This window comes from Cuculus canorus, chromosome 22 (assembly GCF_017976375.1).
Source record: "Cuculus canorus isolate bCucCan1 chromosome 22, bCucCan1.pri, whole genome shotgun sequence".
Lineage (NCBI taxonomy): Eukaryota > Metazoa > Chordata > Aves > Cuculiformes > Cuculidae > Cuculus > Cuculus canorus.
In genome coordinates, this window is record NC_071422.1 from 3756526 (window position 1) to 3772676 (window position 16151).

Below are 16151 nucleotides of genomic sequence, written 5' to 3' on the forward strand. Positions count from 1 at the left end.
AATTGAGAAGAAAAGAATGAATCAGTTTTCCTTGTGTATGCGTAAATTGCATTTATTTTCAACAAGGCTTAATAGTGTTTTAATAGTTGTTCCTGGTTGTGTGAAAAGCTAGCTGGGACCTTTCAGCAGATGTTTTAATGCAGGATTAAAATGGATGTTTTAATGTACATGCCTTGTTTGTGCCGTGAAGCGCTCAGAGCTGTTGTAAGACCTTAGAAGATCAAGAAGCTAAGTGGGCAGCCTCCCAGGACAGTCCGTGTCTTTCAGGATCTGTAAGAAGGGAAATCCAGAGCATTACTGTTTTGTCATGTTTTAGGGTTCTGCTCCCGGCCCTTGCAGTAGCAGCCTGGTGGCGTTTGTCCTCCTGTGGAACCGTAGGCGTTGCTGCCTTCAACTCTTTGCTGTCTTATTTCCTGTTTTGGGCAAATTCCTCCACAACACAAGAATATACCAGAGCAATTCCAGCAGAGCCTTGATTTTATTCTCATTTGTGATTTTTTTGGTGTTTCTTCTTGTTTCAGGAGTTGTCTCGAGTGTTGCTTGTGTCCCAGGCGTCATCTGCTCCCTCAACGGCTTCCAGCAGAGGGCCAGAAGATATGAACGTGAATCTTCAGTCCAGGCCTTCAGCCCCGTCGGTGAGTGGAAAAGAACCTTTTAGTGGTGAATTTGCTGGTCCCTTCAGGCTCCTTTTGCACATGGGAATTTCTGCTTCTGTTTGGTTTGGCTTTGGCCTTTTGAGCTTGTCTTCTTGCTTGCCTTGAGCTCGGATTGCCGCTTGCAAAGTCACCCTCACCTTCCAGACACCCCATTGATGTGTTTCATGTTGCAACGTGCTTCTCTGAGTTGCTCAGCTATTTGTCCATGCGGCAATTTTCTCTCCTTCCACCCCTTCGTCTGGGTTTGAACTGAGCTTAATCCTCCCCGTGATCCGGGAGGAAACTTCCCACCCTGTGCGGCAGCACCTGGTCCCAGTCTGGGCCACGCGGAGCCCTCTGCCACCAATCAGCCCCTGTTTCGAGATGATGCTGCGTGGAGCTGCCGATACAGCCTCACAGGAGCCTGTGCCGACAGTGGGTTGCGCTATGCTCGATGCCGGGCTCATTCCCTGTTTCTATTCTGGTCGCGAGCGGCTCAGCTCTGCTTCGTGCCTGCACACCTCATACAGATTCCCCTAACCCTCAGCCTTTCATTTCCTTAGGATCTAACTTGGTTACGGAGGATACTGAAAAAGAAGATGGCGACCTCCACATGCAAGCAGGCAGAAGGGATGTCTGGAGTCTTGCTTAAGAGTGGACGGGTTCTTGTTCTTCCAAGCCGGCCTGGCGTGAGAAGGCGGGTCAGTGTTTAATCGGCATGTAGGATGGCCAGTTGTGGTCTGGGATCCTGAACAATAGCCCTGTGCTCTGTCACACGCATCCCCTGTGCTGCCACAGCCTGGGAATACGGAGCCACTCCTTGCGCCGTGGCTGCTGAAGCACACACCTCACGGGTGACCCTCGCTTTTGAGCAGCTCATTGCTGTAGAGCAGGGAAATCACTTTTTCACTTCCTTTTTGCTGCTGACTTGATGTCATTGGAGACACTTGAAAAGGTGCCAAAGCCTCTTGTCAGTCCGATGTTGGACACAGTAACCTCAACCTCTTCCCTTTCTATCCAAACTTATCCTGCCAGAGGTCCTGCACCATGCAAGGGAGGGAGAGCCCAGTGTTAGTGTGACCTTCAGCTGCCGCGTGGGGCAGTCGCAGGGAGAAACGAGGGTGTTTAACTGCAGCTGACAACACTGCGTGTGTTTTAAATGCTGCCACACCTGAGCTTTTGGTTGATGGGAATCATTTTGGGTGAACCAACAGATGTGATCTATCTGGACTCCTGTAAACCTTTGACACCGTCCCCCACAATATTCTTCTCTCTAAACTGGAGTGAGATGGGTTCGATGGGTGGACAGTAGGGTGGATAAGAAACTGGTTGGGTGGTCGTATTGGAAGAGTAGTGGTCAATGGCTCAAAGTCCAGATGGAGATCCGTGATCTCCATCCTCGGTGTCCCTCAGGGGTCTTCATTAAGGCTTGTTGGGACAGGACGAGGGGGAGCAGATATAAACTGGAGAGTGGCAGATTTAGACTGGACATTAGGAGGAATTCTTTGACCATGAGAGTAGTGAGACACTGGTCCACATTGCCCAGGGAAGTTGTGGCTGCCCCATCCCTGGAGGTGTTCAAGGCCAGGTTGGATGGGCCTTGGGCAGCCTGATCCAGTGGGAGGTGTCCCTGCCCGTGGCAGAGGGGTTGGAACTAGAGGATCTTTAAGGTCCTTTCCAACCCAAACTCTTCTATGAGTCTTACGAGAAATGCGCTCTTCCTTATGATATGGGAGATCATAGTCCCGTGTCTTTTTCCGTTGGCCTGATCTGTTTCTCTGTGTGTTGCAGGACCTGTCTGGCTCAATAGATGATGTCCCCACGGGGACGGAAGGAGCCCTGAGTCCTGGAGTAAGCACGTCAGGGATATCCGGCAGTCAAGGAGAGCAGAGTAACCCAGCTGAGTCTCCTTTCTCTCCGTGTACGTCTCCTCACCTGCCAGGCATCAGAGGACCCTCCCCATCCTCGGCCGGGTCTCCTGCCAGCGCTGCTCGGTCCCATTCAGGTCTGCTTTCACCTGCTGCAGTACCAGGTAATGCTGCTTGGCGCGTGTTGATCTTCTGGCGGGGCTGCTTTGTGCAGCTGGAGAGTGAATTCCAATGGCCAGTGGGGAGGAATTGGCCCCTGTCAGTACTGTGTGGCTCTTGAGGTCCTGTGATCTCTTTGTTGGCTTTAAAATGCCTTTAACTGTTAAAGGATGCAGGAGGATGGGTGAGAAGGCTGGTAAAGCTGCACTGTCATCTCGCTGGGTGAGCGTGACTGATGTTGCTCTTGTTTTCCTTCGCTGTGGCTAACATAGCCTGCTCCCCAAGTTGTTTGTAGTTCTGGTATTTAATACTCTTGCCTCGTGGGCTTTGTGGTGTGGAATTTTTGTGATTAACCCCCCTCCTGTTTGCGCTGTAGGCAATCAGATGCCACCCCGGCCACGCAGCGGCCGGTCGGACAGCATCCTGCATCTCTCCGTGCACCCGTCAGGCAGAGCACAAGATCAAGGTATGTGACAGGAGTTAAAAGATTTAGTTGTAATGCAAGGTGTGTGACTAAAAACTACCTGGCCTGATCACACGGATTCTGTGGTGAGGTAGCATTTAAAAGCTGCCCCAGGTTTTTAAACTGGGAGTGTTCAGGCACCTTGCAGTAAATTCAGCTGGTTTTGGTTGTTTGGCCTCTTTACTGTTCCCTCCAGGCTCATAGGGTGGCTTCTAAGATGTTTTCTCTGGCTTCTGACTGGCTTTTCTACAAATGCTGTTTGTCCCTGACCTTAAGCTTCAAGATGAGGGTCGTTGACAACAATATTGCATGTTTTCCCCCTAAGAGAATAAGGTTGATGTGGGCGGAAAGTCAGGTAAAAGCTTCAGTTCTCCTGGCTGAAGGGTGTCACCCTGCAAAGGCAAACTAGCAAATAAAAACCAGCAATGACGAGAAGCCCCGAGGATTTAGGGGGTTGTGCTATCTGGGTTTTTTTCTGGTTAAAACAGGAAATTGGATCCGTTATCTTAGGAGATAACACTGGCTCCTTAATAGCAACCATCTGTTAGTGATCTATAAGTATTTGCTGATAGGAGATTTTTATGGTGATTCATAAACTAACTGGTAGAGCGATGTTTTCTGTGTCTCTGTATCTCCTCAGGAGGGTCTCCTGGGCAGCCAAATAGCAATGAGATGCCCAATGCCAACTATCCGAGTCCGGGAACAGGAGGAAGCCTGAGCCGAAAGAGAGCACAGGAAGCAGCTGCCACTACCGTGCACACGGCTGCCAAGTCCGTCCAGAGCAGGTGAGGAACGAGGTTTCCCCTGGTCCTTTTCCTGTGTCGCATCTCTGTTTCTGAGCTGTGGATGAAATAACCAAAAGTGGAGTAAGACTGAACATACATTTCTTTGAAGGTTTGCCCTCCTTGGAGACTTGTTCGTCAGTCTTAAGAGTCTAACGCTTGGACGAGCAGGGTTTTGGAATCCATCATTAATAATATAGTTGGGGAATATTTAATATTCAGGGAGGTGATTCTGCCCCTGTCAGGGAGGTGATTGTGCCCCTGCACTGGTGAGGCTGCCCCTCGAATCGTGTGTTGAGTTATGGGCCCCTCGCTCCAAGAAGGATGTTGAGGCTCTGGAGTGTGTCCAGAGAAGAGCAGCGAAGCTGGGGAAGGGGCTGGAGAACAAGCCTTGCGTGGAGCGGCTGAGGGCCCTGGGGTTGTTTAGCCTGGAGAAGAGGAGGCTGAGGGGAGACCTTATTGCTCTCTAGAACTCCCTGAGAGGAGGTTGTAGAGAGGAGGGAGCTGGGCTCTTCTCCTCAGTGATAGGGACAGGACAAGAAGGAATGGCCTCAAGCTGCGCCATGGGGAGGGTCGCAGTGGATATCAGGAGAAAAATTGTCACCAAAAGGGTCATTGAGCCCTGGCAGAGGCTGCCCAGGGAGGTGGTGGAGTCCCCATCCCTGGAGGCGTTTAAAGGACAGGTAGACGAGGTGCTCAGGGACATGGTTTAGTGGCAGATGGGAATGGTTGGACTCAATGACCTAAAAGGCCTTTTCCAACCTAGTGATTCTATGGTTCTATGAAATCTGTTTAACTCTGAGATCCCGCTAGTTGTTTTCACTTTCTGATTGTCTTTGTTACATTAATGATTTACAAGATGTTGCGTGTGTGGTAAAACTCATGACTCCATCTGCGTGTGTCTGAACAAGGCATTCAGTTCAGTGCAGGGAACTTCTTCCTGTTGGGGCCTTGATGAGGAGCTGCGGGAACGGGAGCTGGGATTCAGCACTGGACTTTGCAGCTGCTTTCTGTGGTGGTTGGGGTTTTTTTTTTTACTGCACATTTCAGAGTAGGTGTGTGTGGCCTAGCAGAGAACTATGAACTTGGTGTAAATTGGGTTCCCCCAGTAAAGCTGTTGGATGTTTTCGTTGTCTGACTGGGCCTTGTGCTCTTTATCCTGACTTAGGGGCTGCTTCTGCAGTCTCTGGTGTTCCTGTGCCTGCGAAGAGTGCCGACACGGCAATAAAGGCACCAAAGCTTGTCCCGAGTGACGAGCTGGAGCCACAGTTGTGTACAGGGGGTTGTGATATATGTGAAGTGATGAGGATCAAAAACGAATAGAATGAAGTTTGTTTTGTGAGTGCAGGAGAACAAGACTGAGGGTGAAACCATTCAGAACTGAACTCCCTCTTCCGAACTAGTTTGCATCCCCTTTTCTGTTGAGAAGGAGACTCAAGCTCTAGGGTAGCTGAGCTGTCGGAGAGCACCCGCTCTTTGGCCTTTTGCTGGAAAAGGGCTCTGGGGAAAGTCAGTCCTCCACTTCCTGTGTGGGTTTCTTTGAGGAAACCTGCTTCTTTGGGAGGAGAAGATCTTAATGCTCAGCATTTGGGTAAACATCTTTCTTCCTTGATTTCTCTAGGCCTCCTGGTTATCCCAAAATAAACCAAGGAGGAGTGACGGGCATTGGAGCTCCGTCTGGCCAGGGAATTAACAGTCTGGCCCACATGATGAACCCCCAGGGCCTGCCCTGTGCAACGGGTGGGAAGGTGTCTAACAACTCTGCAGGTAAGCCGGGGCGGCTGTCAGGCATTGCATTGAATTCATTATCCTGGACTGAAAAAGGGTGTTAAAGATTCTTTTAACTTCCTAGGGATGGCGGCAAGCCCTGAAGTGATAGGCCTTGGGGAGGTCGAATTACCATCTGCATCTAAAACGAAGAATGAGGCAGATGGGACACCAAGCGCAAAATCCAAGTCAAAGGTAAGATGTTTTGGTTTTTTCTCAGGAGTTCCATTCTTTTCAGCATCCAGGGAGATAAAACTGTGACACGGTAACTGGAACAGTGCATCTGTCTGGTAGTGAGTGTGGTTCCTGAGAGAACTTGATTGGGATCCTCCTCCTTACCCTGGAGAGATTTCTTGCTGGAGAGAAGTTGTCCTTGTAGCGTGTGATCTGATTGCTTCTTGCGACTATGATTTAAACTTGATTTGGATGAGCAAGTGGGACACCCTGTTTAGGACTAAAGAAATGATGATCTTGAAATATGTGTTTTGGAGAGGGCTCTGCAATAACCCACTAAATCCATATGTTACGAAGTTGTGTGGAGGAGCCTGGATGGTGGGGCTGCCATCCCCTGCAGAGACCATGCGACCCTTGCCTTTAGCTTTTGAGGTTTGGATTCTGAGTCTGTAGGAGTCAAATATTTCCAGCTGTTAATCACCTTCTGCTCAGATGTGAGGTGGAGGTGTTTTGTGAAAGATCTGTAGGTTTGGAAGGGCAGTGGGAATCCTGTAATCCAGCACGTGGCAGTCTGCCTCCTCCCAGCAGCGCTTCCCCCCTCCTCAGGTAGATCTGCTCTGCTTTGTTTCCATCTGTAAGGAATCCTTAAAGAAACTTGGGCAAATCCTTTCCTTTGCGCGTTCATGTTAGTTGAACTAAGGTCAGCGAGCTGGTTGGAATGATGATGGTAGTGACTGTGCTGCCTTCTCTCCTGTGTCGAGAGCTGTATCTCAGAGATGTGGTGGTTGTAACAGGTTAAGCTGTGCTAATGCAGCAGTTTGGAGGACTGGTGTTGTGTAAATGCTGCCGGTTGGCGATAGCAGTCTGAAGGATTTTTGTACTGGAGTGGTTGTGGCTGTGAAAGTTCTCCAAGGGCTGTAGAGAACTGCTTGGATTAGCACAGTAGCAGAGCACAGTTTGCAGAGCAGCACAGAGATGGTGATGGGAGAGTTTGCTCTGAAATGTAAAGCTCTGCTTTAGGGAGGAGAAATAAAGCAGCAAATGCAGGGAATTGAGAAGAAAAGAATGAATCAGTTTTCCTTGTGTATACGTAAATTGCATTTATTTTCAACAAGGCTTAATAGTGTTTTAATAGTTGTTCCTGGTTGTGTGAAAAGCTAGCTGGGACCTTTCAGCAGATGTTTTAATGCAGGATTAAAATGGATGTTTTAATGTACATGCCTTGTTTGTGCCGTGAAGCGCTCAGAGCTGTTGTAAGACCTTAGAAGATCAAGAAGCTAAGTGGGCAGCCTCCCAGGACAGTCCGTGTCTTTCAGGATCTGTAAGAAGGGAAATCCAGAGCATTACTGTTTTGTCATGTTTTAGGGTTCTGCTCCCGGCCCTTGCAGTAGCAGCCTGGTGGCGTTTGTCCTCCTGTGGAACCGTAGGCGTTGCTGCCTTCAACTCTTTGCTGTCTTATTTCCTGTTTTGGGCAAATTCCTCCACAACACAAGAATATACCAGAGCAATTCCAGCAGAGCCTTGATTTTATTCTCATTTGTGATTTTTTTGGTGTTTCTTCTTGTTTCAGGAGTTGTCTCGAGTGTTGCTTGTGTCCCAGGCGTCATCTGCTCCCTCAACGGCTTCCAGCAGAGGGCCAGAAGATATGAACGTGAATCTTCAGTCCAGGCCTTCAGCCCCGTCGGTGAGTGGAAAAGAACCTTTTAGTGGTGAATTTGCTGGTCCCTTCAGGCTCCTTTTGCGCATGGGAATTTCTGCTTCTGTTTGGTTTGGCTTTGGCCTTTTGAGCTTGTCTTCTTGCTTGCCTTGAGAGGGATGAGAGCTGTGTGCGTTTCAGAGCAGGGTGGCTGCACGCTGGGTCCCGGGCATGACCGGGGGTGTGCAGAGAACTGCCAGCAGCCAGGGCTCCACTGGGGAGAGCAGGAGCTGGAACACCAGGCTTAGCGGGATCAGTCAATTGCGCTTTCTGCTGGCAAGGAAGGTTTCTGTCCCAAATTATGGTAATATAGGGAGCTGGAAATCTTTTCTTCCTGAAAGCTGAGGCTTCACTGCCAGAGCTTATCATTGTGTGTGTGATTGTGACCATCACTTTTGTGTGGTTTCTTGGGAAGGCTGTGTGTGTGTTTGTTTTAATTCGTAATTTTACCAATAATTTCTACAGCAGTGAAGAGCTCGGATTGCCGCTTGCAAAGTCACCCTCACCTTCCAGACACCCCATTGATGTGTTTCATGTTGCAACGTGCTTCTCTGAGTTGCTCAGCTATTTGTCCATGTGGCAATTTTCTCTCCTTCCACCCCTTCGTCTGGGTTTGAACTGAGCTTAATCCTCCCCGGTGATCCGGGGGGAAACTCCCCACCCCGTGCAGCAGCACCTGGGCCCAATCCGGGCCACGCGGAGCCCTCTGCCACCAATCAGCCTCTGTTTTGAGATGATGCTGCGTGGAGCTGCCGATGCAGCCTCACAGGAGCCTGTGCCGACAGCGGGTTGCGCTATGCTCGATGCCGGGCTCATTCCCTGTTTCTATTCTGGTCGCGAGCGGCTCAGCTCTGCTTCGTGCCTGCACACCTCATACAGATTCCCCTAACCCTCAGCCTTTCATTTCCTTAGGATCTAACTTGGTTACGGAGGATACTGAGGAAGAAGACGGCGACGTCCACCTGGAGGCACGCAGAAGGGACATCTGGCGTCTTGCTCAAGGGTGGACGGGTTCTTGTTCTTCCAAGCCGGCCTGGTGTGAGAAGGCGGGTCAGTGTTTAATCAGGAAGTTGCTGTAGGATGACCAGTTGTGGTCTGGGATCCTGAACAATAGCCCTGTGCTCTGTCACACGCATCCCCTGTGCTGCCGCAGCCTGGGAATATGGAGCCAATCCTTGTGCCGTGGCTGCTGCAGCACACACTTCACAGGTGACCCTCGCTCTTGAGCAGCTCATTGCTGTAGAGCAGGGAAATCACTTTTTCACTTCCTTTTTGCTGCTGACTTGGTGTCATTGGAGACACTTGAAAAGGTGCCAAAGCCTCTTGTCAGTCCGATGTTGGACACAGTAACCTCGACCTCTTCCCTTTCTATCCAAACTTATCCTGCCAGAGGTCCCGCACCATGCGAGGGAGGGAGAGCCCATGTTAGTGTGACCTTCAGCTGCCGCGTGGGGCAGTCGCAGGGAGAAACGAGGGTGTTTAACTGCAGCTGACAACACTGCGTGTGTTTTAAATGCTGCCACACCTGAGCTTTTGGTTGATGGGAATCATTTTGGGTGAACCAACAGATGTGATCTATCTGGACTCCTGTAAACCTTTGACACTGTCCCCCACAATATTCTTCTCTCTAAACTGGAGTGAGATGGATTTGATGGGTGGACAGTAGGGTGGATAAGAAACTGGTTGGATGGTCGTATTCAAAGAGTAGTGGTCAGTGGCTCAAAGTCCAGATGGAGATCCATGATGAGTGGTGTCCCTCAGGGGTCCGTACTGGCATTGGTGCTGTTCGATATCTTCATCAAAGATATTGAGAGCGAGATTGAGTGCACCCTCAGCAAGTTTGTGGTGGTGTAGTTGCCACAACCGTGTCCTGGGCCATATCAAAAGCATCGTGGACAGCAGGCGAGGGAGGGGATTCTGCTCCTCTGTTCCTCCCTGGTGAGACCTCGTCTGGAGTATTGTCCAGTTCTGGAATCCTCAATGTAAGAAGGATATGGAGCTGTTGGAACAGTTCCAGAGGAGGCTACAAAGATGATCAGAGGCTGGAGCAGCTCCCATCTGAGGACAGGCTGAGAGAGTTGGACTTGTTCAGCCTGGAGAAGAGAAGGCTCCAGGAAGATCTTGTAGTGACCTTCCAGTACCTGAAGGGGCTATAGGAAAGCTGGAGAGGGACTATTCATTAAGACTTGTGGGGACAGGACGAGGGGGAGCAGTTATGAACTGGAGAGGGGCAGATTTATTCTGGACATTAGGAGGAATTCTTTGACCATGAGAGTGGTGAGGCCCTGGCCCAGGTTGCCCAGGGAAGTTGTGGCTGCCCCATCCCTGGAGGTGTTCAAGGCCAGGTTGGATGGGCCTTGGGCAGCCTGATCCAGTGGGATGTCCCTGCCCGTGGCAGAGGGGTTGGAACTGGATGATCTTTAAGGTCGATTCCAACCGTAACTATTCTATGACTCTATGAGAAATGCACTCTTCCTTGTGATATGGGAGGTCACAGTTCTGTGTCTTTTTCCTTTGGCCTGATCTGTTTCTCTGTGTGTTGCAGGACCTGTCTGGCTCAACAGATGATGTCCCCACGGGACATCCTCCTCACCTGCCAGGCATCAGAGGACCCTCCCCATCCTCGGTCGGGTCTCCTGCCAGCGCTGCTCAGTCCCGTTCGGGTCCGCTTTCACCTGCTGCAGTACCAGGTAATGCTGCTTGGCGCGTGTTGGTCTTCTGGCGGGGCTGCTTCGTGCAGCTGGAGAGTGAATTCCAATGGCCAGTGGGGAGGAATTGGCCCCTGTCAGTGCTGTGTGGCTCTTGAGGTCCTGTGATCTCCTTTGTTGGCTTTAAAATGCCTTTAACTGTTAAAGGATGCAGTAGGATGGGTGAGAAGGCTGGTAAAGCCGCACTGTCATCTCGCTGGGTGAGCGTGACTGATGTTGTTCTGGTTTTCCTTCGCTGTGTCTAACATAGCCTGCTCCCCAAGTTGTTTGTAGTTCTGGTATTTAATACTCTTACCTCGTGGCCTTTGTGGTGTGGAATTTTTGTGATTAACCCCTCTCGTGTTTGAGCTGTAGGCAATCAGATGCCACCCCGACCACCCAGCGGCCAGTTGGACAGCATCCTGCATCCTTCCGTGCACCCATCAAGCAAAGCGCAAGATCGCTAATTTTTTTTTTTTTTTTTTTTAATTAATTTAGAATTTAATTTTAGATATCTTTGTATCTCCTCAGGAGGCTCTCCTGGGCAGCCAAACTGCAGCGCCAACTGTCACAGTCCGGGTAGAAGAGGAAGCATGAACCCCACGAGAGCGGAAGAAGCGGCCGACGCTGCCATGCACACAGCTGCCAAGTCCGTCCAGAGCAGGTGAGGAACGAGGTTTCCCCTGGTCCTTTTCCTGTGCCACATCTCTGTTTCTGAGCTGTGGATGGAATAACCCAAAAGTGGAGTAAGACTGAACATACATTTCTTTGAAGGTTTGCCCTCCTGGGAGACTTGTTCGTCAGTCTTAAGAGTCTAACGCTTGGACGAGCAGGGGTTTTGGAATCCATCATTAATAATATAGTTGGGGAATATTTAATATTCAGGGAAGTGATTCTGCCCCTGTCAGGGAGGTGATTGTGCCCCTGCACTGGTGAGGCTGCCCCTCGAATCGTGTGTTGAGTTATGGGCCCCTCGCTCCAAGAAGGATGTTGAGGCTCTGGAGTGTGTCCAGAGAAGAGCAACGAAGCTGGGGAAGGGGCTGGAGAACAAGCCTTGCGTGGAGCGGCTGAGGGCCCTGGGGTTGTTTAGCCTGGAGAAGAGGAGGCTGAGGGGAGACCTTATTGCTCTCTACAACTCCCTGAGAGGAGGTTTTAGAGAGGGGGGTGCTGGGCTCTTCTCCTCAGTGACAGGGTCAGGACAAGAGGGAATGGCCTCAAGCTGCGCCAGGGGAGGGTCGCAGTGGATATCAGGAGAAAAATTGTCACCAAAAGGGTCATCGAGCCATGTAAACCATTGAAGGTGGCTGGAGTTCTGCACTGCATCTCTACAAAGAAATTATTTTCACTTAAATGTGCAGAGCTGAGGTGTTTGCAGGTCTGTTCTTCGCAGGCAATGACTACAATGAAATTTGTTTTGTGAGTGCAGCAGAACGAGACTGAGGGTGAAACCATTCAGAACTGAACTCCTCTTCCGAACTAGTTTGCATCCCCTTTTCTGTTGAGAAGGAGACTCGAGCTGTAGGGTAGCCAAGCTGTCGGAGAGCACCCGCTCTTTGGCCTTTTGCTGGAAAAGGCAGCTGGGGAAAGTCCGTTTTCCACTTTCTTTTCCTTTCTTTGAGCAAACCTGCTTCTTTGGAGGAGAAGATCTTAATGCTCAGTATTTGGGTAAACATCTTTCTTCCTTGATTTCTCTAGGCCTGCTGGTTGTCCGAATGTGAACCAAGGAGGAGTGACGGGCACTGGAGCTGCTTCTGGCCAGGGAATTGACAGTCCGGCTGGCATGACGAACCCCCAGGGCCCGCCCTGTGCGATGGCTAACAACTCTGCAGGTAAGCCAGGGCCGGCTGTCAGGCATTGCGTTGATTTCATTGTCCCAGACTGAGAATGAGTGTTAAAGATTCTTTTAACTTCCTAGGGATGGCGGCAAGCCCTGAAATTATAGGCCTTGGGGAGGTCGAATTACCATCTACATCTAAAACAAAAAATGAGGCAGATGGGACACCGAGAGCAAAATCCAAGTCAAAGGTAAAATGTTTTGTTTTTTCTCAGGAGTTCCATTCTTTTCAGCATCCAGGGAGATAAAACCGTGACACGGTAACTGGAACAGTGCATCTGTCTGGTAGTGAGTGTGGTTCCTGAGAGATCTTGATTGGGTCCTCCTTACCCTGGAGAGACTTCTTGCTGGAGAGAAGTTGTCCTTGTAGCGTGTGATCTGATTGCTTCTTGCCACTATGATTTAAACTTGATTTGGATGAGCAAGTGGGACACCCTGTTTAGGACTAACGAAATAATGGTCTTGAAATATGTGTTTTGGAGAGGGCTCTGCAGTAAACCACTAAATCCATGTGTTGCAAAGTTCTTCAGGATTTATCAGGGAATAGGGGAGGGGTTTGTTTCTGGCATTCATAAACCTTTCAGAAATGAAGAGGAGTGTTTCCCAGTCCTTTAGGAGTAATCAGTTATACTTGGAAGAGGAAGGAGAATCCTTCCTGCTGCTTTCAGGGTTGTCTTTTCGATCTACAGGAAAGGAAGAAGCAGGGAGTACAAGTGTTTAATGGATCTTGGTTAACGCTTCAGCACAAACCTCTGTTTTCTGGGAAATACAAGAGAAATGAGGTCTGATGAAATTCCAGGATGTGAAAGTAAATCAGGGCCTGTGTGCAGTCTGGTTTGTGGTGAACGTGTGGTAGAGCTGAGTCTTTCCTACAGGAAAGTCCTTTCTGTGGGCAGACTCCTGCCCCCCAGGCTTCCCTGTCGAATCCACAAGGGAACGACCATCCAGCCGCAAGGAATTGGTCTTGGCTTGTGACACTGAAAGACGGATCCAGCTTTGCGTTGGACAGGACTAACGATGGGACGAGTCTTGCCGTGTCGCAGGCCATGCCGTGGGGCGTATCCTCTGGCTCTGAGCAGCTCTCCCCGCTGAGGTTTGGGTTGCCTGTTTCCGAGTAGATCATCTCCTATCTGTGGTGTTTTTCTTCTCCTTGTAGAATTACAAGCGGCCGAGGGACGACGACTACAGCCCACCCGCCAAGAGGCACAAAGGGGAGATGTGCAACATCCCATATAGCGCCGGGCAGGAGCAGACGCCGCAGCAGCTGCCTCCAGCGCAGAGCCAGGAGCCGAGCCAGCAGCAAACGGCGCAGCCATCTCCGCAGGAGGACCTCCCTAACCAGTAGGGGAGCACCTACCCCGCTGCTGGTTTATTTGTTTCTTCGTTTTTGTTTTCTTTCTGATCGAGATTTGAAAAAGTTCCACATGTTAAGAATAAATGTACGTTAAATGTACGTTAATGTACATAATATATAATAAATACTTTACGCCTGTGAGGTGTTTGTCAGGGTTTTTTATGAGCAGGACAGGGAGGTGACTTTGGTGCTGGCAGGTCTTGGTGCTGTGATGATGTAGGTCAGCAAGGCATGGAGAACCTTCAGGGTCCTGTGCTTTGGGGCCGCTTTGGAGGCTGATACCACGTGGTCTGGTTTTGCTTTCTCCCTTTGGTTTGTTCTGGTGATGGAGTCTTTGTTTTGTGCTGTGTATGCTCAGGTAGGAGCAGACTTGCAGCAGGAGGGGACGCTGAGACAGAGACGTGTGGTGCGCAGGGTGGAAAAGGCTCAGAAGCCACACACACACACATGCACAGAGCTACCACGTGATGCGTTGCATCAGGGTCTCGGCAGAGACAGGGTCTCGGCTCCTCCAGGCTCCACTGCTCAGCAAAACATTCCTCCTCAGATGATGGGAGGTCCCTTAGAGTCTGGGCTGGAGGGCCCGCAGGAAGGCGCCATGTGGCAAGGGCGTAAGGACATAGGGTACAGCTCTCTGGACCGGCAGAGGACATGTGGGTGATGACCTTGAATTGTTGGATATGTCCTTGAGCAGCGAGGAGTGAGGAGGCAGGGTGTGGCAGAGCTAAAAAGGAAAGAGAAAGCACCAATTAGCAGAGAGCTTGGGGCATGTTAAACCAGCATAGACAGTAGAAAGGGTATGTAATGCTGCTACTTGCAACAATAAAGGTCTTTGGTCAACCTCACACCAGAGTCCGTGAATGCCGGATTGATGAACATGCAGAACCCACCCTTGGAGTCAATGAGCGTGGACATGATGTGTTGAGCCGCTCGGGCACTGCTCGCCCTGGCCAAGGTGGACGAGAACCACTCGGAGTTCACGTTACGTGACTCGTGGCTGTTGGACACCTCTGTGTTGCCTTTGATGAACTCTTTGGTTTCACAAGTGATTTGTGAAGTACTGTTTTTAATTGGCCAGTCATGACAGCTGTGGGATCCGAGACCCCGTGTGCGTGTGCGTGAGTGGAGAACTTAGAAACTGACTGTTGCCCTTTGTTTATGCAAAACCACCTCAGAATCCACTGTCTGCCCTGCGCTGTCCTGCTTCTCCCTTGGGGGAAGACCTTCCCCCTTCTCTCTCCCTTTCCACTGCTCTTCAAATTTGTCCTGAATCCCTTATTAAAGGAATCAAAGTTCTGTCTACATAGAAGACTTTTTTTTTCATTTTAACCAAAGTTACTGTCGTTTACAGTGAGTTTGGGGGGGGAAAGACGACTTGCCCTGTTATGCCATTGACAGGCACCGCTTTCCTAACTGTTTTTAATGGTAAACTCTGAAGGACAAAAGTGACTGCTGAACTCGGTGTGGTTTTATCGCTGTACATTGAAAGGGAGACGCCTCCCTCTGAGCTCTGTCAAATGGACCATTTCATCTCCTTTGCATTTTCTTAGACGCGTGGTGTGGACTTCAGAGGAGGGCGTTTCCAGCAAACAGCCACAGTCCAGGTTGTTCTCCAGCTCGTCCCGGCCGTGAGGGCCGTGCCCGTCTGCAGGAGGCGGCAGAGCCGGCGTGTGGGTCCCCAGCACCTCGGCAGATGTTGGGCTGCAGCTCCCCAGAGTGGGATTTGGTGCAGTGACAGCAAAGGCAGTGAGCGCAGCGCGTCCTCCCGCTCGGCTCCCGGCTCTGGGCCTGGGCCTGATCTTGGGCTGCGAGAAAGCTGCAGAGGGGCTGTTCCTAAAGGCCTGTGGGGCCGGGACGAGGGGGAACGGGCACAGACTGGAGAGGGGCAGATTGAGGCTGATAGAAGGAAGAATTTCTTCCCCGTGAGGGTGCTGAGGACACTGGCCCAGGTTGCCCAGGGAAGGTGTGGCTGCCCCATCCCTGGAGGGGTTCCAGGCCAGGTTGGATGGGCCTTGGGCAGCCTGAGCCAGTGGGAGGTGTCCCTGCGCATGGCAGAGGGTGGAACGAGATGATCTTTAATGTCCCTTCCAACCCAAACTATTCTATGACTCTACGGATACCTCAGCTCTGGGGGCTCCGTCCGTCAGGTTGTGCTCGGCTCCAGTGTAGGGTTGGTTCACAGCCGTGAGCCATCACAAGGCATGGAAACGTCCCCCTTTCTGCTCAGGTGCAGGTGAAGCAGCTGAGACTGGGGGGGAGCAAAAGCAGCTGCGAGTCCCAGTGCTCCCAGGCCCATGGGAACAGCGCTGAGCCAGTGGGGCTTCCAAAATTCCCACCATATTTCTTTGGCTTCCTGGTTAGAACGGGTTTTTAGATACGTCTGGAGGTTGGAGGAGCACCAAGAGGTGCCCACCCTGATGCCCTCCAAGTGCCTCTGGGATGCAGAAGGAGCAGCTTTCCCAGTAGGACTCCTGTGGCCCAGCTGGTGGAACAGGACCTTTCTGGCGAGCGCCTGCTGCCACCGGCTGGTAATCGCTCTCCACTGCCTTTGTACAGACCTGCCCAGTTTGTGTTCCCGCTCACACCATCGTTTATGCAGCAGCTGTTTTGTTCCCATTCACAGCCTTTTTTCAGCCCAGTTTCCAGAGTGAACCACACAGGATTCGTACCTGAGAGCAAAGGGAGATGCAGAACATGGAGAGAAAGACCTCTTTAATAGGAATTAAGACAGT

General features: G+C 50.8%; 1 protein-coding gene across 11 annotated transcripts in view; it reads left to right on the forward strand.

Annotated features, from left to right (window-relative positions):
* LOC128854320 (AT-rich interactive domain-containing protein 1A-like) overlaps positions 1 to 16151 on the forward strand; it is a 132963-nt gene that overhangs the window by 22885 nt on the left and 93927 nt on the right. For 9 of the 11 annotated variants that reach the window (XM_054086730.1, XM_054086733.1, XM_054086737.1 and 6 more), the window contains exons 4-14: positions 522 to 635; positions 1199 to 1336; positions 2427 to 2667; positions 3039 to 3128; positions 3766 to 3910; positions 5529 to 5674; positions 5760 to 5869; positions 7419 to 7532; positions 8457 to 8594; positions 10090 to 10234; positions 10763 to 10895. In XM_054086730.1, the coding sequence (XP_053942705.1) occupies positions 522 to 635; positions 1199 to 1336; positions 2427 to 2667; positions 3039 to 3128; positions 3766 to 3910; positions 5529 to 5674; positions 5760 to 5869; positions 7419 to 7532; positions 8457 to 8594; positions 10090 to 10234; positions 10763 to 10895 (1514 nt within the window). The remainder of the gene's footprint in view (positions 1 to 521; positions 636 to 1198; positions 1337 to 2426; positions 2668 to 3038; positions 3129 to 3765; positions 3911 to 5528; positions 5675 to 5759; positions 5870 to 7418; positions 7533 to 8456; positions 8595 to 10089; positions 10235 to 10762; positions 10896 to 16151) is intronic. The other 2 variants (XM_054086740.1, XM_054086736.1) reach the window with 2 other exon arrangements.